The sequence below is a fragment of the Metopolophium dirhodum genome, chromosome 1 (assembly GCF_019925205.1).
Source record: "Metopolophium dirhodum isolate CAU chromosome 1, ASM1992520v1, whole genome shotgun sequence".
Taxonomy (NCBI): Eukaryota; Metazoa; Arthropoda; class Insecta; order Hemiptera; family Aphididae; genus Metopolophium; species Metopolophium dirhodum.
The window spans coordinates 116,685,436-116,707,993 of record NC_083560.1 but is presented as its reverse complement, the minus strand read 5'-3'; the positions used below and the strand labels follow the sequence as shown (position 1 = coordinate 116,707,993).

General features: G+C 29.5%; 3 protein-coding genes across 3 annotated transcripts; 1 reads left to right on the top strand and 2 right to left on the bottom strand.

Moving 5' to 3' along the window:
• Nucleotides 1–1,204: 1,204 nt before the first annotated feature.
• On the top strand, nt 1,205–2,330 carry LOC132952911 (uncharacterized). The gene is made up of 3 exons (XM_061025421.1): nt 1,205–1,457; nt 1,585–1,673; nt 2,316–2,330. Exons 1-3 carry the CDS (start codon nt 1,205–1,207, stop codon nt 2,328–2,330), a joined length of 357 nt encoding a protein of 118 aa, XP_060881404.1.
• A 729-nt stretch (nt 2,331–3,059) lies between these two features.
• Nucleotides 3,060–4,524, bottom strand: LOC132952904 (uncharacterized). Its single transcript, XM_061025408.1, has 3 exons — nt 4,455–4,524; nt 4,285–4,331; nt 3,060–3,878 (listed from the first exon to the last, which is right to left on the bottom strand). Exons 1-3 carry the CDS (start codon nt 4,522–4,524, stop codon nt 3,060–3,062), a joined length of 936 nt encoding a protein of 311 aa, XP_060881391.1.
• Nucleotides 4,525–8,564: 4,040 nt separating this feature from the next.
• Nucleotides 8,565–11,268, bottom strand: LOC132935769 (uncharacterized). Its single transcript, XM_061002382.1, has 6 exons — nt 11,198–11,268; nt 10,789–11,131; nt 10,502–10,702; nt 10,214–10,410; nt 9,334–9,473; nt 8,565–9,122 (listed from the first exon to the last, which is right to left on the bottom strand). Exons 2-6 carry the CDS (start codon nt 11,080–11,082, stop codon nt 8,635–8,637), a joined length of 1,320 nt encoding a protein of 439 aa, XP_060858365.1. The 5' UTR covers nt 11,083–11,131; nt 11,198–11,268; the 3' UTR covers nt 8,565–8,634.
• Nucleotides 11,269–22,558: the final 11,290 nt, after the last annotated feature.

The window sequence follows — 22,558 nt, the reverse complement described above, 5'->3', positions numbered from 1 at the left end:
CGAGTGAGCACTGAGCGGCTCACGTGTGTAAACGGCGAGCCGAGCGGCTCGGTTTAAATTTTTTCGCTCGCGAGCCCCGAAACCCGCGAGCCACCGATTGTCGGTCTTGATGTCGTGCTCAAAGGATTTAATTGATATTTGAGCCAAATTCGTTCGTCATATTCGAACGGCTTTTTCACGTTCCTGAGCCGAATCCAGTGCTTCTGTATTTAATTATTACTTTATTTAAAAAAAACTTCGTCGAGTATGGCGATTACACAACTATACTGCTGCAGATGTATACTTATTTCATTTAAATATGATATGGTGATGAAAGTATGAAACCAATTAGTACCTAATTACTTATTAAATTAATTTATATTATTGTTATTAGGTACCTACATAAAATTAACTATATAATAAGTAGGTTAATACATTGGTAGGTAAGTGTAAGGACTAGGGACACTAATATTAAATATAATTTATAGTATAAGTATTAAGGGGATTCGATACCGTGATTTTCTGTCTTTGTCTAACACACGCGCAACATATGAATTCAGACGTGTTTTTTGGCAAACGTGTCGATTGATATAGTGAAGCGATAAGAATTCTGAAAACAGATTTGAATTTGTCGTCAAGTCTACTTGAGATCGATCAATCCACATATTTTATATTATACCCCAAAATCCTTAAATTATTGTATTACTAAAGAGTAATTAAAAAAATTTCATATTTCATTTTTTGGAGAAGTTTAAATCAAAAAATCAAAAATGTAGACTGGCCGATCTCAAGTAGACTTGACGAAAAATTCAAATCTGTTTTCAGAATTCTTATCGCTTCACTGTGTCAATCGGTACGTTTGCCAAAAAACACGTCTGAAATTCATATGTTGCGCGTGTGTTAGACAAAGACAGGAAATCACGGTATCAAATCCCCTGAAAGTATTTGATATTTTGATCAAACAACTATTATTTATTATAACCATCCTATTTATAAATCCTATAACTATATTATATGCAATTTATATTATGAAAATAAACTATTTTCATATAGGTAGTTCTATTTTAAAATAATTGTCCAGTGTATTGTGATCAGTTTTATTTTCATTTGTCGTAAAATCGTCAAGATTTTATTAATTTAGTATAGTTTCAATCCTGTAACAGTACAGTGGTCTGACGAAACTTTTAGCGCACATTTATCGAGTGATCCAACGTTAGTGTTTAAAATGTCGAAGCCAATTTCTGATTGGGATCGCGAAAAGTACTTACAACTAATACAGTTATACGAACAAAATCCCATATTATGGGATGCTCAAAATGCTCAACATTTTAATAAAAATTTAAAAAATGATGCATGGTTGAGTATTGCAAATCAAATGGATGAAGATGAAGACATTGTTAGAAAAAAAATGAACAGTCTTAATGGATCATTTCGACGCGAGAAATCTAAAACAAAGAACTCTATGCGCACAGGAAAAGGTAATAATAAATGTTTTATAAATACGTGCTCTATATCATAATTTATTATAATTGTTGGATCATTTCCAAAGCAATATTTTATTTATTTTACATTATTTTATCATTCGTAAATTGTTAATAAATCTAGGCCGAGATGAAATATATAAATCGAAATGGTTTGGATACGAACATATGCAGTTTTTAAATGATAAAGACGAACCAAGGAAAACCATAAACGTGAGTTTAAAGTTAATGTTGAATATTGAACAAATAATTAGCTACCTACTTAGTACTTGTAAGTAATATAAGATATAAGTATTAAAATATTGACTATGATAAGAAGAGATATTTTGTAAAAAAAATGGTATTCAAAAGAAAATTGGTAGAGGGTCCGCGATTTCTAAAAGTCTTCCTCCAGGGGGGTCTGAGATCACCAAAAGTTAAGTATAGAGATTTTTTCATTTACAATATAAAATTTAAGTCAATTAATTAATTTATATTTGGAATAAAGTAATAATATAAAATGTAATTATTATTAATTATTATTATTTTGTTTTATAAAGTTTTCCTGACAAAGTTGTATAAACTTCGAGTTGGTACAGTATTTTTTTTTTTTGGAGGGGGACATTTTTAATAATGGATAATTTAATAAAATGATTTACAAAAAAGGTGGTCGCTCTGAACTACAGTTTGTAGGTTACAAGTGGGTCACTGTGATGGATGGTGTTAAATTTGAATTCAATGATATATCATTGTATAATAAAAACGATTTTGGGCGAAAACGGTCAGTCAGCCTATGATATTACTAAGTATGTTTGATGATATTATTGTGAATAAAGTATTTTATATATAACATATTTATGTGGAACCTTGTTCTAGATTTTCTATTCTTAGATATAAAAGTTGAACATTTTATAAATTTTTAACTACAAAATAATTATTAAATTTTGTGAAAATTAGAACTTTAATCACTTATAAAAAAAAATTGTGCCTATGTATTTTGAATATTAAACATTCAGTGAAAATTTCATGTATCTACGGTTATTTGTTTTAAAGTTTCACCAAAAACCAAAATCAAATTTGGGTAAAAATTCCCGTTTTTTCTTAATTTTTCTTTTGTTTTTCACGGTGCTTTTGAAAATTACTGGGAATTTTAAATTTTGACCTCCTCAATGCACCAACAATATTCACTTTCAGTTTCGAACAAGATACTGAAGTGGAAAATTGAATAATTATTTCGACTACTTATAGTCTACACGGACACAAAAATAAAAAAATAAAAAAATCTAAAAAAAACACATCAATGTAAAACCAATAGTAAAACATAGTTACGTATTATTGTATTAATTACGTATACAGAAAATTGTCTGAACTATTATATTATGATCTGAATCCAGTATAAGGTGCACAACAATAAAATCCATCAGTAAATCCAAAATAATCTATCTCATTATAATTGTCCATATACAAAATTAAACAGTTAAGTAGGTACCTATATAACTAAAATTTTTAATTAAAACAAAAAAAAAACAAATACACTTTTTAAAACTTTAAAATACATTATTTTATATAAATAGTTTTTATCGTATAAAATTCTTAAATATTATAAAATTGATGTAAATATTAGGCATAATCATCTTGCCATGTCACTTTACCATTTGACATAAAAAAATTAGCCAACTCATTCCTGATTTCTTCTACTGTGGTTGTATTTCTTCGTGGTACATTTCTTATGGGTAACATTGACGTCATCCCATCTTCATTCAATCTCCAGTTACCTGACATAATTTCACCGTTCTCTTCAAAATCAAAAGTACCCGGTGGCGAGTAAATATTTTTTGACGCTACGCTTTTTCTTAAAAAATTGTGGAGGTGGACGATTGCCATAACTATAATTTCTGCCGTTTCGGGTTGTAATAATAATGGTTTTCGCAAACACCTGAAAACTGATGATACAATCCCAAACGCATTTTCAACTACTCTTCTTGCCCTACTGAGTCTGTAATTAAATATTCTTTTAATTGAGCCTTTAGGATGGTTACCAGTATATGGTTTCATAAGGTTTTCGCCTAGTGGAAAAGCTTTGTCACCAACAAATACATACGGTATTGGTATATCTCTACCATGCAAGGGTTCTTGATCGGGTAAATTTAAAGATTTATTTTGCATTCTTTTACAGAGTTCAGTATTTTTAAATAATCCACCGTCAGAAATTCGACCTTGACACCCAATGTCCACAAATAAGAAATTGTAATTTGCGTCTACTAAGGCGAATAAAACTATACTAAAAAATGACTTATAGTTATAGAACTCGCTGCCACTATTAATTGGTGCTTGTAAGACTATATGTTTCCCATCAATAGAACCCAAACAATGTGGAAAATTCCAATTTTCATCGAAGGCTACAGAAACATTTTTCCATTCATCTTTATTAGATGGCATCTAAAAAAAAATTTTAAACATTATTAAAAAATAAAAACAGGGGACTTCGTTCATTAAATAGCTCATAGTATTGTAATAGCGTACTATTTTCATTTTTTTTTTTTTTGGGGTGGGGAGGTTACAAAATGTCCCTAACACAAAGTTGTATGGGTTACATTTATAATAATTTTCTATAACCGAGTATAAAAATAATTAACATTATTAAGGGTAATAAGTTGTTATTGGTGTAATTAAAAAAAAAGTTGAACTCTTAAATTTACAATAGTTTATAATTAGCACCTGACCAAATTCGTCAAAATAACGAAAAATTGCAATACATTTTGAATTAGAAATTAATAAAAAAATTTGTTTTGTATCTAAAATTTGAATATTTACTACAAAATTCTACTTTTAGTAAAATGTTTACCTGAAAGTCAAATACATTTTTAATAAGTTCAAATGTGCATTCATGGGCTATTTATATAATATATTATATAATGTACCTTTATATTTATAAAATAAGTATAAAATCAAATAATTATAACATATACCATAAAAGTATAGAATTTTATACGTGTTTTTTAACTTAACACTTACAGAGTATCCGCGAAGCTGCAATTAATGTTGAAAATAATGAAATGGATGTTATGAATATATCTGAAGCCATCTCTGAACAAGATCACGAGGACATTGTAGTTGAGGACATACAAAACGTGTCAAATGAATATTATGTTTCAAATAAATCAAAAAAAAAAAAAATATCAAGAGATGATGCACGGATTGAAGAGGCTTTACAGATATTAAAAAAAACAATAGAAGAGCCAATAAAAGAAATGGACGGGAGCGATTTATATTGCAATTACCTTTCCAGTAAATTTAAAAAATATACAGAAAGAACAAGAATGCTTCTCGAACATGACATAAATAAATTATTACTTGATGCTGATCTTGGAAAATATGAAATAGATACTACTCAACATCCTCATTATAATATTAACTCATATTATCCTTCATTGACTCGGGTTCCTTTATCAGCCGTACCTGGTCTGGTGGTTCCTGCAAATTCTTCTCAAGATAACAACCTACACACTCGGTATACTTTTCCTCAGACTTCACCACCAGAATCGACATGTGAATCTTTTTCAACTTTATCCGGTCCCCAAGTTCAACATTTTTCAAACAATTTTAACCCTTCATACACTTTTCCACAAACAGCCACACCAGAATCTACATCTGCAACTACATCTTTATTAACTACACCTGAATTGCATTATCAAGGCCCTTCTAAAATGTAGTTTATTAACCTATATACTTTTGCATACTATACCTATCATTAAAATAAGTAAGTTTTTGTACATTTTTTAATTAAATAACATCATAATATATTACTTAAGTTACAGGATGGTAATTAGTTTTAAAAAAAACATCATTATAATAATCATTATAATAAATAATCATTTAGTGCATCTTTAGGGATTTTTTTAGAGTTTTTTGTCCTTTGTCCTATAGATATTTAAGACTAAGTATAATTACCTACATTTTATTCTTACCTTGATCATGTCTGACAATACGCTTGTTAATGCACTGCATACTTCTGGTATGATACTAGATATTGTAGACTTTGAGATTTTAAATGTGTATTGTAGACTAGTATACGAATCCCCGGTGGCCAGAAAACGTAAAGTCACGGCTAATCTTTCCTCTACACTTATAGGTTTCCTCCAATGCGTGGTTTGTTTTTCTACTTGCGGACGAATCAATGAAACTAAGTACTTGAAGTCAGAATAAGCCATGCGAACGAAATTTTCAAACTGTCCACTCTCTTGAAACAGCAAATCATTGATTAAATTTAGTCCACCATGTTCATCCCTGTTCTTAAACAATTGAGTGATCCACCAACGTCTTTTTTGTTGTTTTTTTTTGTTTTTTTTTGATAAGTGACTTCAAAATTATGAATGTGGCACCTGCGATGACTGTGCGTCTTTTTACAAGTTCGTTATTGACCATTTTTAATAAAACTTATTGGTAACTGAGTACAAAAAAACTGAATGTGAAATGTGGAAGTTAAAGTCGATGATGAACAAATGTCGACGTTTAAGTCGAAAATGAACAACTGTCGACTGAATTTAATTTTTGCGAATAATTTTGAGCCAGTTAGAGCGGCTCCGGCCAGCTCGCCTATAGTGTTTACACAATGCGCTCAGTGCTCATGTTTTGCTCGCGGTCACTACGGCTCGACCGTGTTTTTGCTCATGTGTAAACGCGCCTTTACACTTTTTCGGTGATTCCGGTTCGTCTTAACGTCTACGTTAAAATATATGTGCGAGTGCTGCAGTTTTTTGTAATAAACATTATTAAATTAATTACTGTTGGAGTTATGACGTATCCAGTGACAGACGTGGTAGTTATGTTGGGAGGCCGTATTAATCCGGAAAATAAATGGGCGGAACGTATAAATTCTGGACAGTATAAATCAGGAACGTATATCGCCGGAATCCAAAAGTGAAAAACCGTATTTGGCCGGAACGTATACCTCCGGAATTAAAAAAAATACTAAACCGTATTTTCCCGGAACGTATTTATCCGGACTGTATAATTCCGGAACGTATATTGCCGGAATCCAAAAGTTAAAAACCGTATTTGGCCGGAACGTATACCTCCGGAATTAAAAAAGACTAATAAACCGTATTTGCCCGGAACGTATTTATCCGGACCGTATATTTACGGAAAGTATTGTAAATTGCCTATTTGAAACCCCTGAAAAAGAAAGTTGAGAACTTTATTGCTAGATCTTTATTGCCAGTGTTCATTTTTATTTATTACAAAGATAATATGTGATCATAATTTGGTCATATTATATTATAATAAATTTTGTATAAATAAAAATAAATAATACCCATAATACAATATATTTTTTATTATTCTATTAGTGGTCAATGGAGCGATGAATATGAATTTACTTTACAAAAATGTGAGTTTTTTATTTAAATCTGTTTGTAATTAAAATTATTTCTCTGTAACTTAGGTTAGGTATCTACCAAAAAGTTAGACAGTCTTCACTCAGAATAATTTCTTGTCGTGTGCTTTAAATTTAACACATCCATTACAGTTATATACTCAAATATTCAATGATGAGACACATTTGATACCTACTACACAGTAAAGCTGTTAAATACTTGACGAATTTTTATAATCATTGGATATTTAAAAAAACAACTTTTTTAAAAACATTTAGTACCTTCACAGAGTTGAATTAAATAATAATTAAAACGTATGTCGTATGATCACTCCAGGATGAACGCGTAATTTGTTTTTAAGAAAGTAAACTTTCGAACATTGTGGACCATTCAGTACGCTTCAGAACTATATAATTTGGAGCTTAAAAATAAGATGCAGATACATTAACAAATTACCATATTACATACCATATTATGAGAGCTCGATGGATATTTTTTCAAATAGTTTAAACAGGCAATCTGTTTAATTCATTAATTTATGAAGTTCCTGTTTAATTGGCACATGCAGTTAATTTTTCCAACAATATATATTATTTATTTATTAAATCATCATAACCATTAACCATTACATTGATATAATATAATATGAATATATTATATGATGTTATAATAAAATAGGATGATGTAGTCAAAAAATGCATAGTATCATAAGTACCTACAACAATTGTATATTTATATTATTATTTATTAATAACCAAAAGGGTTTTATATTCATTTTAATTGTATCTTAAATAGGTATAAATAAATTCTTATTGATAGGTATTGCATTAAATAAAAAGAATCCAGTTTAGTTATTTTGATGGTTCAAAAAATAGTAGAAAATTGTAATATATTTTAAAATATTAAACATGTATAATAGCTAACTATGTATTATTAGCTTGGGACTTTAATTTTTTAAAGCCTTAATGGCTAATACTTAGGTACATATTATTATTATTATAACGTCTTATCATGTTAATATTCGTATAATAACAATTAATACATTATATTTTAATTTTCCAATATTCCTAAATACCTAATTAACAGGACAACAACGCGCATTTTTTAACGAAACGTATAGTTCCGGAAAGTATATGCCCGATAATAACTGATCGAAAATACTGATTGCAACACAGACATGTCATATTATTATTGTGTACTGCAACTTGAATAAAAATATGAAAAAAAATAATATTATAGGTGATAAACTATTCTTAATTGAAGGGGTCAATGGACAAATGTGTTAACTGACATTTTTTCAAAAATGCATTTTATTGCACGAATAAAGGTGTTATAATGTTATAAACATTTTATAACAATTTGATAAGGTTTTATTTAGTGGTTACCATGACGAAATAATACTTCGTCATGGATGCTAGTGATAACTGAACAACGATCAAAAATTCAAAAATTCAAATCAACGACAAACTTTTTATATTCACTATTATTTCTAAATAAATGAATGCGTATTACTAGTTACTATGTTGCTATCAATTTGAAAAGTTTTTTTTTTTGCGTGATTTCTAACTTCGCTTTTGATTAGATATACGTGAGTATTGTCTCATTCTCATGGTAATATAATAAGTAATTATAAATAAAAAAATGTCATTTTTGTGATCAGTACATGGAAATGCTAGAAGATGTTGGCTGTTTTCCAAGAAAAAATCAACAGTTTCTTGAAATACTTCATAGCTATCACAACATTTTTCAATTAATTTGTATGTCATATTGTGTAGTTTTGTTTGATGAACAATTAAATATTTTAAAACTAATAGAAAATTTTAATTTAAGAAAATTCTTTGAAAAGTGACTTCTTCCATTCGACATAATGGGCATCTTGTTGGTGCTGGAAGGGATGTAATGCAATTGTTGCAAACCCATGCATGACCACAAGGAATAACAATATGCTGTTGAATATTTGCTGCTCTTGCATTCAAACATACTATGCACGTTGACACTTGTGGAGCTATTGGCAGTTGTGGTTCCTGAATTGGCTGTACAACAGCAGCAGCTTCCACTTCTGGCTCAGAATTTGGATCTACCCCATTGATCCAATTTATATGTCGAGATATATATCTTGATGTGGTATACGAAGTCAATTGCATGAACTGCCACATACTTCTGATCCCAGCATCGTATTGGCTTGTGGCATTTTTAAGTCTTTTGGATTGTGATAAATATTTTGCCTTCAGACTCCTAGTAGGTTGAAGATTATTTTCAAGCTGCCTCATTATAACATGGTAATTATTAAATAAATTACTCAAATTACCTATAAGAAAAATGTTATAAGTAAATTTCAGAAACATAAATTATCAGAAGATGCATACTTATTTGTTTGGTAATACATTAGATAATATAAATTATATTATAAAATATTTATCACAATCCATACATATATATAATTAGTATTTTCAGTTTACAAACGTTAAAAATAACTTTTAAAACAAGTAGTATTTAATTAATCCTATTGATTAACATACTTAAAAATATCCATAGATTGGGATGAGTCACTGAAAATTTTAATCTTAATTTATTGTGGAAACTTTCAATATTATTGTTTGTACGCCTAGGAAGTCCATGAACTGAAATTATCTGAGTTCCCACACGGCGCAACCAATACCTATAGTTAACACAGGTATAAATATATAATAAATAAGTTTTATTTATGGTATTCAAATATTCAACTGTACAATACAAACATTACAAACCAAGTATTTACTTAATAAGCTACTATAAGTAATTAGGTTTAGGGTATAGTGTATAGATATTCACCTTTAAATGAATCTAAATATAAGTTATAAAAGTCACTGTGATAGTAAAATACAAAATATACATAACAGTTTCAAGTTACTACTAAAAATTTCTTTTGAATTATTAAAAAAAAAAAAAAAAATACAGTTGATATACTTTGTTTAAATATCGAATTTCGTTAAAATTTGAACTTCAAATGTGTATAAAAAAAATGTATTTTCCTATACATATTTATTAGATTTTTGAATTTCAATCAGAACTACTTATTACTGTACTTTTTAACCAAAAACTAAATTTATACTACCTAAACAAAAAAAAAAATGCTAATAAAAAAAAAATTTTAATATCTACAAATAGCAAAAAAAACCTTTTAAATATTTATAAAAAAATACTATGCATTTTTACTTTTAACGACCTAATTCCCAAAGTACCAATTAGATCCAATTTTCTTCTAGAAAACACCTTTAAATACTGAGTTAAAGTAGAACATCAAAATATTTTACTGCTCCAAAAAATTATGACAAAGAAAAAAAACATAAAACCATTGTACATTAATAGTTTTACAACAATCCAATATGTATTAATTTTTAAATATTAACAACTAATTACCTCTCATAATAGTCAAATAAATTATGCATCGCTACTCCATGGTTGATTGCATACATTTTAATTAATTGAAATGCTCTTTCTATATCCTGATATGGAAGCAGTGGAAGGCCAAATAAAAGGTTTAAGCTTTGCAGTGCAAATTGATTAGTATTTACAAGCCTATAGTATCCTTTACTTTTCATATTTTTAAAAACTGCCTAAAAAGATTTAAATATAAATAACTTAAGTATACTAATCATTAAGCAAAATTATAATAAAAATAAAAATTTGTATTTTTTAGGTAGGTACTTGATTATGGTGGAACCAACAACCAGATGTTCGAGCTTCAGGGAAATATGATTGTAGAACATCTCTAAGTGTAGATTCATAATCACTTATGATAATCCTTGGAGAAATGTTTGCTAAAAGATTATCTTTAACATATCGAAATACACTGTCATATGAATTCCTAGACTTTGATTCCATTAGTGCGAATATAATTGGTATTGACTATAGATAAATAAATAAATGAATGAACATCAATATAATAAAAACAATTGTAAGTTAAATTTTTGTTTTAGGTATAATATACTTACATAATTTTGTATCATAGCATGTACGCTCAATAATTGATAGCCCATGTTTACTGGAACCACTTTAAAAGTAGCGTCTACACGAAGCTCCTCAATTCCAGTACCACAAAAACTTTGTGACAAAACTGGACATGCAAATATCAGGCTAGTTTTACCATCAAGGTCACGAATACAGCTCCTAAATATCGTAATGTCACAACAATTGTATCTTTGAAGATGCCCATTATCAAATAAGGATGCTAGTTCCTGAAGGTTCCCAGGCAATCTAGGCATTACTGACCTACGGGCCAAACGCATTAAAGATTCAGCTGTAGGCCATGGATATAAGCTAGCTGCTATTGGATGCCTAAATCAATAAATAAGTATAAGCAATTATAATTAATTTTTCAATAATAAAACTTCTAAAATTTACCTTAAGCACTCTTCGTCGTAAATTTCTTTTAATAAAATATTTTCAGCAGCAGCTCTTCTTTTTAGTACTGCTTTTAAAAAATCTATTAACTGAGGGGTATCATCTTCACGCTCATGATTAGAGTGAGACCTCATCACTATAATTGTTCCGTCGGCCATCTTTTTCATGGTTCCAGGACAAAAGTGCATGGTACTTTTGCTACATTTGTAATAACTATTGAATAACAATATACAATATTTATGAACTACAAGAATTCATATAAGCTATATTTTCTAATAATTAAAAATTTAAAGCAAAAAAAAAATTTGTAAAATATAATATAGTATTAGGTACCTATTATGTATTTCAAAATAATAAAAAGGATCGAGAGTTAAAAAATAAAAGTATTAACAGTCAATCCACACACATTTAAGCACACCAAAGGATAATTTAATTTAAAATATCAATTTTATAATATCATATTATACACAATATATTTTGTTATATTTAAAATTATTTAATTATATAATAATTAGATTTTAGATTCTAAGCGGAATAATGAATGTATTGATTTTACAATGGAGTGATATTTATTTAATTTTTTTGTGTTTGTTTGGATAATCTGTAGTAGAAAAATAGATTCGATTAGGGGCGGCGCTTACGTTATTCGTGAAAAAGTGCGGCATTTTTAAAGGAAATTTATATTAAATTCAGAATCACGCTAGCCGTCGTCGTCGCATCGGCCGGTTCCCCCACTCAATTTCGTGTATGCAGCTCGAGGCCTAGGTGGGAGCAAATGACGACGAGTGTCTGCGGTCGGCGGGTCATAACCATCTATATTGTATAAATCACAACAAAAACCCTTCGTAAACTTCGTGCAAAAATGGCTAAGTAAAAAAAAAATATTAGATCATTAAGCACTATAAAGATGTGATATCAATTAATGCTAAGTATATTGAATTTAAGTAAACGTATTTTGTTTCAATAATTTATTTACTTGGCGAGGAATTATTTCTTAAAAAAAAATTTTGAATAATATAAATATTAATAATAATATTATTAAAATAATCATAAATATCTAACGCAGCAATGCTATTATAAGGTGATAAACTCTACAAATTTGAAATTAAAAATCACCTTACAATAAAAATTACCACAATCTCGTTGCTCTAAAAACATTTTATAATTAGTTGCATTGCTTTCAGTTCTAGTAACATATAATAATAAAAATGTAATATTAAAAATAATTTACCGCCCAAAGCACTAGCTTAAAGTGTTTACTGGGAAATACGGCACTGGCCATTTAATTATTTTGTTCATCACACTTTGTTAATTCCTCGCCAAGTAAATAAATTATTGAAACAAAATACGTTTACTTAAATTCAATATACTTAGCATTAATTCATTATATCACATCTTTATAGTGCTTAATGATCTAATATTTTTTTTCTTAGCAATTTTTACAAGAAGTTTACGAAGGGTTTTTGTTTTGATTTATACAATATAGATTCACTCTAGTGTAAAACTTTCAAAGTTGGAAAACGAAGCATTATTTCAACTACCTACTTATCGTGTACACGGAAACAAATTTTATAAAAAAAACACATCATTGTAAAATCAACACATCCGCTCAGAATCTAATATAAAATAATATATAATGTATACATAAAATTATTTATAAAAAAATGTAATAGTTATAATGTGTATTAGCTTAATGAACTATGGTTAAAAAAAAATCGGTATATATTATATATATAGTATATTTTTATTATAATATGATGTGTGATTAGGTACTTACGTGATTCCATTTTTTTTACCATTATTGTCATATCGGTATCCATCATGGTTCATTGTAAAAGTGTGTATATATTTTAGCAGATATAATAAATATAATATTATAAATTTTGAATATTATAATTTATAATATTCAAAATTTTAAACTACCAACATTAATCCTCCTTGAAGTCTTGATGAAGAATGACAAATTTCAAAACTCAAAAATAAGAAATATAATAAATAACTATATACCCGTATTGATATATATAAATTAATTATATATATAAGAGGTATAAGTAAATATTATAACTGATTTAAAATTGTTATAAAAACAAAACAAAAGAGTCTAGACATTATGCTTACTTACCTTTATAGACCTACAATTGTACGGGTTACGTGGAATTAAATATTATATTATTATTTCCAAGGATCCGCTATTTCAAATTAATAAATGATACCCATTCTAGGTAACTGTTACATTAAATGTGTCTAGACTAATTAATAATAATAAATAAAATAAAATAATATAACTTAACACAAATTATTAGTTTTAATTTTTACCTTGTCTAAAGGTACCTAATACGTTTTGCCTTGCGCTATCACGATCTTGTCTTCTTGGTTTATTTCGACAACACTACGTTGCGATCGACAAATTTATAATTTATGCTACATATTTGCATTGTTCTAAATTATAGTTTTTAATAAAAATAAACGACCATGGTACCTACAGTATAAAAGTTTTTTTTTTACCAATGTAACTGGTATCGTCAAGTATTAAATAGAACCTAAAAATAATTATCTGTTTTAATTTATTTAATTTTTAAACACATTTACTTTACTATATGTACTTCTTGTTATTTTTTTAGTTGACATAATATATGTATTTTAACTAAATAAAATAAATTTAAGAATGAAGATCATAAAACATTTATATAATAATATATAACAAAAAGTTACGTTACTTTGGGATCTTAGGGTGTTATTAGACCTGAAACAAGACAATTTTTTTTCTTATAGGCAATAAGTACTTGCATCTCATTTTTAGTTCAAATTCATCTCAAATTTAATTCTAAGTGCTCTTTTAACAAAATCGCGTTTTAGGAAAACAATATTTTTTTGAAATTTTTCACCGTTAACTTACAAGTGAAGGCTGTAAACTAGAATATTGTTCCAACGTTAACACGTCCTGAGCAGGTCTGTGTACCTACATACAATGGTATATCATGATTCATGCATGATTTATGTATGATTATATGTACATTCATAAAAAAACAGGAGTTTGTAGGGTACACGCCATGTGCCATTACATTTTGCAGAAAACATTGCATTATACAATTTCATTGTGTGTATAAAATATAATATTATAGGTAAAAGTTATAATAGTCACCAAAAATAATGTTTTTGAGTTATAATTAAATAAAAAATATCATTAATATTCATTTAAACATCTAATTTTCTCCAAGTTTCAACTTAAAATAACTATAAAAAAATCTGTGCTTCTATATTTTTTTAGATTTTTTAGTTACAATATTACCCACTTATGAGATATCTCGTTTTAAATTTCCAAACATTAAAAATTAAACATCTTATACATTTTGAACCGAAAAATGATTTGCAAATGTTCGTGATATTGAGATTGACTAATTTTGTAGAAATCTGAACTTAAAATCTTCATTGTTTATCTTCATAACAACTATTATGAAGAACCTTGTATTAATTGTTCAAGATTTTAGATTTCATTGATCAATAATAAGAAAAAAAAGTTTTCAACATTTAAATTGCCTATTATGAACATTTTATCATGTAGGTAGTAGGTATAGACAGCCTCCCCCGGCCCGTTATCAGTTTGGTACCGAAAATGGTTGAAAAATACCGAGTTTATTTTTTAAATCAAATATTTTGTAGTTTTGTACATTGCCAGGGCGATTTTTTTCAACCTTAAAAAGTTAAAAGTTGAAAAGTTATCTAAGATCAACAATGAATGAAGTAATGTATTTTAGGAAATATTTTTATAAAAGTTATAAGTTATAACATAACTATATCAAATTCTCTGAGCGGAGCTATGAAGCTAGTGGTTTTACAATGATGTTTATTTATTTTATTTTTTTTATCCTGTATACAAAATTTCTACTAGAAGGAGTGCTTTGATTTCAATATGTAGTATCTTATCTTTTAGCAAATTGGATCAAGGCGGTACTTTAGGGACGTCATTTTTTGATTTTTTCAATTTTATTATTTAATATGAAATTTTTTTTTTAAATAAAATATAAAATATATAAAATAGTTTTTATTTTCATAAATGTAATAGATTATAAATGTATATGTTTGATTAACTGAACTACTTACTCGAAACAATAAAAATTTAAAAAATAATAAGTAATTTATTAATTAATAATTTATTATATTTATGAAAATATTTGAAATTAGGCATAAATATATTTATACTAAATAATAATATTATATTTTTAAATAGTAAACTTTTAAAAAAAGGGGGGAATGTCCTACTACACCGAAACAGTACCGGGGGGGGGGGGGGGAGAATGTCCGCGATTCGTGTGTGACATGGTGTGAGTTTAATTATTATGTACGTCGAAAGCAATCGGAGTATACGACAATACTTAATTACGTAATTACAAATATGTTTACAAAACAAGTTTTAAACAACTTGTTTTAAACATGTTTAAAACATAAATTCAAAACATTTATTTTGAATATTTCGTTAATTGTTTAAAACGAATAAAACGTAATATGTTTAAAACAGTGTAACTCCAAGTAATATTGAGTTTTTTTTGTTTTGAACCGTTTAAAAATATATACTGTTTGAACTGCTTGAAACTCAAACAATTTTTTTTGTTTAAAAACCATTTTGAACAGAAAAAAACAGTTCAAAACAAACAATTTTTTTAACATAAAAATACACCAACTGATTATTAATTGTAATCTGGTGTTATGCAAGGGGTTTAATATAGGCAATTTACAACACTTTCCGGACAAATACGTTCCGGGCAAATACGGTCCGGATGAATACGGTTTTTACCTTTTAAGAGTCCGGACAAATACGTTCCGGTCATATACGTTCCGGAAGAATACGGTTTATACTTTTTGGATTCCGTCGAAATACGGTCCGGATAAATACGTTCCGGAATTATACGGTCCGGACATATACTTTCCGGAACTATACGTTCCGTTAAAATACGGTTTATATTTTTTGGATTCCGTCGAAATACGGTCCGGATAAATACATTCCGGAATTATACGGTCCGGACATATACTTTCCGGATTATTATAGCCCCCCCGTTTTGACGATGGAATTCTGATAGTAAAAATGATTTAGTAAAAGTGGGTAAGCCTATTCCGATTTTGTCAGCTTTGGCTCCTGACAAGAAACTAAGTAAGGTATTCTGTAGGTCATTTAATCCAAATTTTTATCAACAACACTTGGTTATGCGGGAGTCATTATATACAAAAATTGTTTTGTTGGCCATGTTTGTTGTTGGGTAAAGTGAAGTCTGTGTGGATTTTTTTTATGTTTTTAAATTAGATTTATTGTGAATTCTAATTTTGTATGGGGGGGGGGGGGGTGATACATAGGTTGCCTCACCAAAAAAATACTACCAGAACCGCCACTGCAAAAAACTATAAAATTTCACATAAAATCTAAGATTGCGGACAATAGCCGACCTTGGAGGATAACTGTTTTTGATTAATCAGGGTCCCAACATAAAACTTCCTGCTAAGTTTCAAAACTTTAGTATTTTTTACAAGCTAACACCAATTTTGGATCTCTATTGGCTGGTCTATGTATGATTAGGGCTGACGGTATTGAAAATAATTTTCGGTATTACGGTATTGATTTCAATACCGGTTTGAAACAGTATACCGAAAAACCGAAATGATTTGGTATACCTAAATACCGATATGGTACGGTTAGGGCTGACGATATTATCGGTATACTGGTATTTTAAAATTATTTTGGTAAACGGTATACCGTAAAAAACCGAATGAATGGTTTTAAAGCTGTTTTCTAGTATCAATAGCAAATGGCAATATTATAGATTATAGCTGACCCCGTGCACTTTGTTGCCTGTTAAATGTACCAACTCTATATGACTCAAACTTTGTTCAATTCGTTATTTAATATTCGGTGTATGGTGTTCAAAATTTATCTTAACTTTTCTGTTGCCTGGAATACAAATTCTGTTTCACAGCAGTATATTATCAGGTAGGCAATCTACCTGTGGTATAGATTGCGGACTTCGTGCTGTTTGTACGTAACTGTATGGATTTAACTCTAAAGTATCAAAGTTATACCCAGTTTGTCGTTTTTACTTAATTCCACTTACGGTGGATTAATATAATCAATTAATAAAAAAACCTAACCTAACCTATAACCATACTAAAATCCGACGAAAATAAGAAAACAAATTTAACCCTTTTTAAATTTGTCTATCTTCTTCCCAGAAGTCTAATCTACACACAAACATTAATTTATACATATATATATATATAACCCATAGCAACCATTAATAAACAAAAATTCCTGTTTGAGCACCTACCGGGGGTGATCAATTCCCTTTTTAAATTAGCCTATGACACTCACAAATAATGTGGCTTTCTATTGGTGAAATAATTGGTTCAGTAGTTTCGGAGATTATCCGATTGGAGCAGCCATTTTCGAGATATAGACGCTGTTGTTGTTTTTGGCCATGTCGCCAGGTGTGCACTTAAGAGGCCATAACTCCGGAACCACTTATCGCACAGCGTACAAACTTCACAGAAACCATCTACATATCAATATTAATATGCTCTAATTTTTTTTATCGAAATCGGTTTGGTGGATCTTGAGTTATAAAATTTATTCAAAATGTACACTTAATTTTATATATATAGATAATATTATATATTATAGGATATAATAAAGTATATAATGTGAAACAATAAAAGTAAAAAATATCAATACTAGTTAAATTGTATTTATTATTTCGGTATAACGTACCATATCGGTATTTAGGTATACCGAATAATTTCGGTTTCAGTATACCGAAACAGTTCGGTTTTTTACGGTATACCGTTTACCAAAATAATTTTAAAATACCGGTATACCGATATTTATGGTATACCAAAAATACCGTCAGCCCTATGTATGATTATTACCTATTTGAATATTTTGGAAGGAACTGCATTTATTTTTAAGGTATTTTAATGCTACGATAAGTGTTCAGTTGTATTATAAAATTAAAATAATTCCAAGATCGTTGAATGGTTATTCCATATCAAATTGGTCTTATTCAGTTCTAAAAATAATTAATTCAGGTACCTGTGGATCCAAAATAACTGAAAAACGTTTAAACTCGTCAGATATCTTATATTGTCTGTAATAAATTTATTTGCCAACCAAATACTAATTTTTCAACAAAACTGACTTTGATTTATGAATATATTATTACATTTTTATTTAATTTCGTATATTTTATATTACTCTTGATCGTAAACAATAACTGTTTATATCAACTGTTTATAATACATATTATGTAGTTTTATTTTTTGTTATTGTGTGTTTTCTTAAATATAGTAGGTATTTGTTTATTATCAGGGTGCTAAAAATGATTATGACCTAGAGCGCTAAATCTCTATATACGTCTTTAATGATGATAAATAATTAGCAATTATAATTTTATGTATATCTAGTCATGCAATGATTTTGGAGCACAAGAGCACTACAAAATGTTTCTCGTGGAAGAGCTCTAATAATGTGCGATGGTATATATTTTTAATTACCATTAAACGAATGAGATATCGTTAAATTGATTGAAACAACCACAAATATATACAATTATATAAACATATCTATAATAGTATATAGATTTATATAGATAGTAACTTTATAGCTATCTAGTTGTTTTATATAAATTGCCACCATAAGTGGTTATATCGTGGACCTTCTCTGCACGCCCTTCATGGACGACCTGATCGAAGACGATGCGGAACGACGTTGCCAACTAACCTAACCCGGATGGTTGAAAATATCATGTCCGGAAAGGAAGCTAGAGAGAGTGAGATGCAGAACCAGCAGCCCTCACCTTAGCTACAAACTTGACACTTAGTTAAGATAAAAATTATTATACACCGAAGGTGAAAATTAGAGGGATAAAGCCCTCTCTTTTTTGTACCGAGCAACGCTCGAATTGTTAATCGTTTTATTTATGGTTGCATGTATTGTATTTGTCAATAAATGATGGCGGCACCACGTCTAAGCACAGGACCAGCAAGAGGGGGGAGGGGGGGGGTTAAAGCGTTGTGACGACCCCTCCCTCATTGAACCACATTTTTCAGTCGGCACATCCAACCACATTGTATAATTAAAAAAGGTAAAGAGAGGTAAACTCAATGCACAAGGATGGTTGTGGTGGTGTTGGAGGGTTTAAAACCATAAACCACCTGCCCTTTTACAAAAGATAATACATAAACAAATAATACGTGTTCATACAGAAATCGTAGTGTGTTACGGTCCCCCCGCTTCCGTCCCTTTCGCATTATAACCGGTGTTCCGTGTACATGCGATATGTTACAACTGTCGAAGATTACCTATATTAAACAACAGCTCGCAAAGGGTTTCAACTCAATAGTTATATATATAATTATTTTAATTTTTAAGCGTAAATGTAATTTTATAATTTACCAAAAATTTATTCCGAAAACTTTTTTTTGGAAATGTTTTATTTTAATATTCTGCAATTTTTCCATATTTTCCGAAGCTCCAAAAAAAAACGTTTTTTTCCTAAAATATTTTCCTGAATTTTTCTGAAAAGTTACCGGCATTTTAATCCCTATTAGTACCTACCCTTATTGTACCTACTTGTGTTTCACAAAAAAATGTTTATATATGTTTCAACAAATAGATCATTATTAAAAAAATAAGTAGGTATTTTTATTATATTTTTATAAATATCTTTTAATAATAAATTATAATACACCTACATTATTGAATATCAAATAAAATCATTACATCACTACAACTTAAAATCAAATTTTTAATAATAGAAAGTTATAGGTTTGAGTTTTTTATAAGTAAAAGTAGAAATAAACGTCTTGGAATAGAAATAAATATTATCACTTGTACTCGACTTTGGGGAGTACGCAGGGAGAATGAGTTCCCCAATTATTTTTTCAGAACTTTTAGCGTACCCCTAATATTATTTTTAAGGGGAACACAGGGGACGCTTTTTCATTCCACATTTTTATTAATATGCGTGAGATACCATCATAATAAATTTGTCTTATGGATTATTTCATTACCGTGGTTCTATAAATTAATTAATCAACAATATTAACTAATTATTACTAAAATTTTAATTTATTTTATTTTATTATCTGTTTGAGTTTGTTATTATTAATAACTATAATATATATAATAGGTACATACAGTAATTAAATGTCTTGTTTTTTTAATTGATTATTTATAAATATTTTTTATATGATTTAAAAAGGGTTATTAGAGGGTGTGGGGGCAAAGCCACGAGGCTCAATAACGTTTAACAAGTGATGGGGGCGCTCTTTTTTAAAATTAAACAGAGTCCCCTCACTTTAATTTTGCCAAGTCGAGGACTGTAGTCTGTAGACACTATTACGATTGACCTTGAACATTCAACGGCAGTGATGAGTTATTTAATTATTAGTGGTTATTGTATTTAACTGGTTATCTAAATTTGTTCATATCTCATCAGCGTGAGTTATCAATCGTACTATTTTTTTTGTCCTATTAAAGTCCTAGAATGAATAAAAGTCGTACAGATAGCCACAGGCTACTGGGAGAGATACTGATACATAACACACCTGTGCGCATGCCTATGTTCTCGTGGGTAGACTCCTTACGGGGGTGCCAATTTCTTTTTGCACCGGAGTCCAAAATGTCTTAATGCGGCAATGTTCATAAAATATATTTCCCACTAAAATTCTTACCCTACGCATGCACTGACCAACGCACGGCCAACCAGTCGGCTCAAAGATATTCGCTGAGATATCACTCACCATTTTGGTCACAGCTGCTGTCCCGACTGCTTGCATCTATAGTCTTCCATTGCCGCCGCCCGCCACACACTGCAGTCTACAGGTGAGTAGGTTATGAATTTTACTTAAAATAATCCTATAATTTATGGTATAATCATAATTTACATTATGTATATCGTTAATGCACATCAGCCTCATGGGACTTGAAAATTCTATTATTGCGCTTAACTATTCAAAATTATCTTTGTGCATTGATTACGTTTGCATATAAACGTGGTACCTACCTACCCAATAGTAAGAACGCGCCACCGATATCAACCGTAAACGATTTATATTGTAGTATAATAGGGAATATGAATATTTGCACATGTTCTAATTATGTTAATGATGGAGGGGTATTAGTTTCCACCAACCTACACTCCCCCAACTACCATGCTCCACCCTATTCGTGCATTTATTAAACAGCTACCTAGTCTTTATTCTTCATCGAGTAAGTAGTGCTCGGAAGGAATTATTATGTATTTATGTATAGCTGGTAAACGTGTAGACGCAGGATAAAACATAATTTTATTGAATACGATCAATTATTATTTATTATACATAAATCATTTATCATAATATCATTATCTAGATCAGACGCGACCATCATACTAAGTAGGTACTCAATGTATCGGAACAAGTGACAATCTCGACCATAACCTATATGGCTATATCCGCTGTATAACATACGTTTCGTTATTACCCCGGGGTCGCGGGAGGGTCGATTCCGTCATTATTTAGTTTTGCTCCCTCCGAACAAATAATGTTTATCGCGTACCTACATCAATTATCGAGTATTGTAACCGTACGTGCGGTGCTTCATTATCTCTGTCAGCTGTGCAGGGGTTGTAGTGTGAAGGGGACGGTGTCGATTGGTCGGAGCGAAATTCGGAGCGGGAACACACGAACCGGTTGTCGGACGACACTGTGGCCAGCTGGTCCAAGGTGCAGTGGTCGCATGCGCGCAACAATTATTTCTCGCCGCAGCCCTCGTTACACCGTAGTGAGCGCGCGCAACACAGACCGGCGACTGCATTGTTGTTATTATATTTTGCCGCGTAATGGCGTACTCTGTCGCTGTACAACAGATGATACAGCGACGAGCGACACCGATCTTTGGTTGTAGTTTCCTGTTATTGTCGTTCATTTAGCGTATCCATTTGTTATGTTTATAGTTAACCGTTATTGATAATCAATTATGAAGATCGTCGATGCCATTCGTGGGAAATAGTAATATAATAGCACTTGTATATTATTATATTGTCCGGTACTTTTTGCGCAATTGGTCATCATCATTGAATTATTAAAATCGACTTATTACGGTATGACTAGATATAAGTTATAATATATAGGTACAATTGAATACTGCTATATTTTTGATTTATAGCGCAAATTATATACCACTAGATATTATATTATTATAACAAAATTCTGTCCATTGTAATGTTATCTATTAGGTACCTAATCCATAATAATATGAACCTACTATAAAATGTCCATTTAAAATTAATCTGTGTTTTATTTGTACATTACAAATTTGATTTTTATTTTATAACTTTG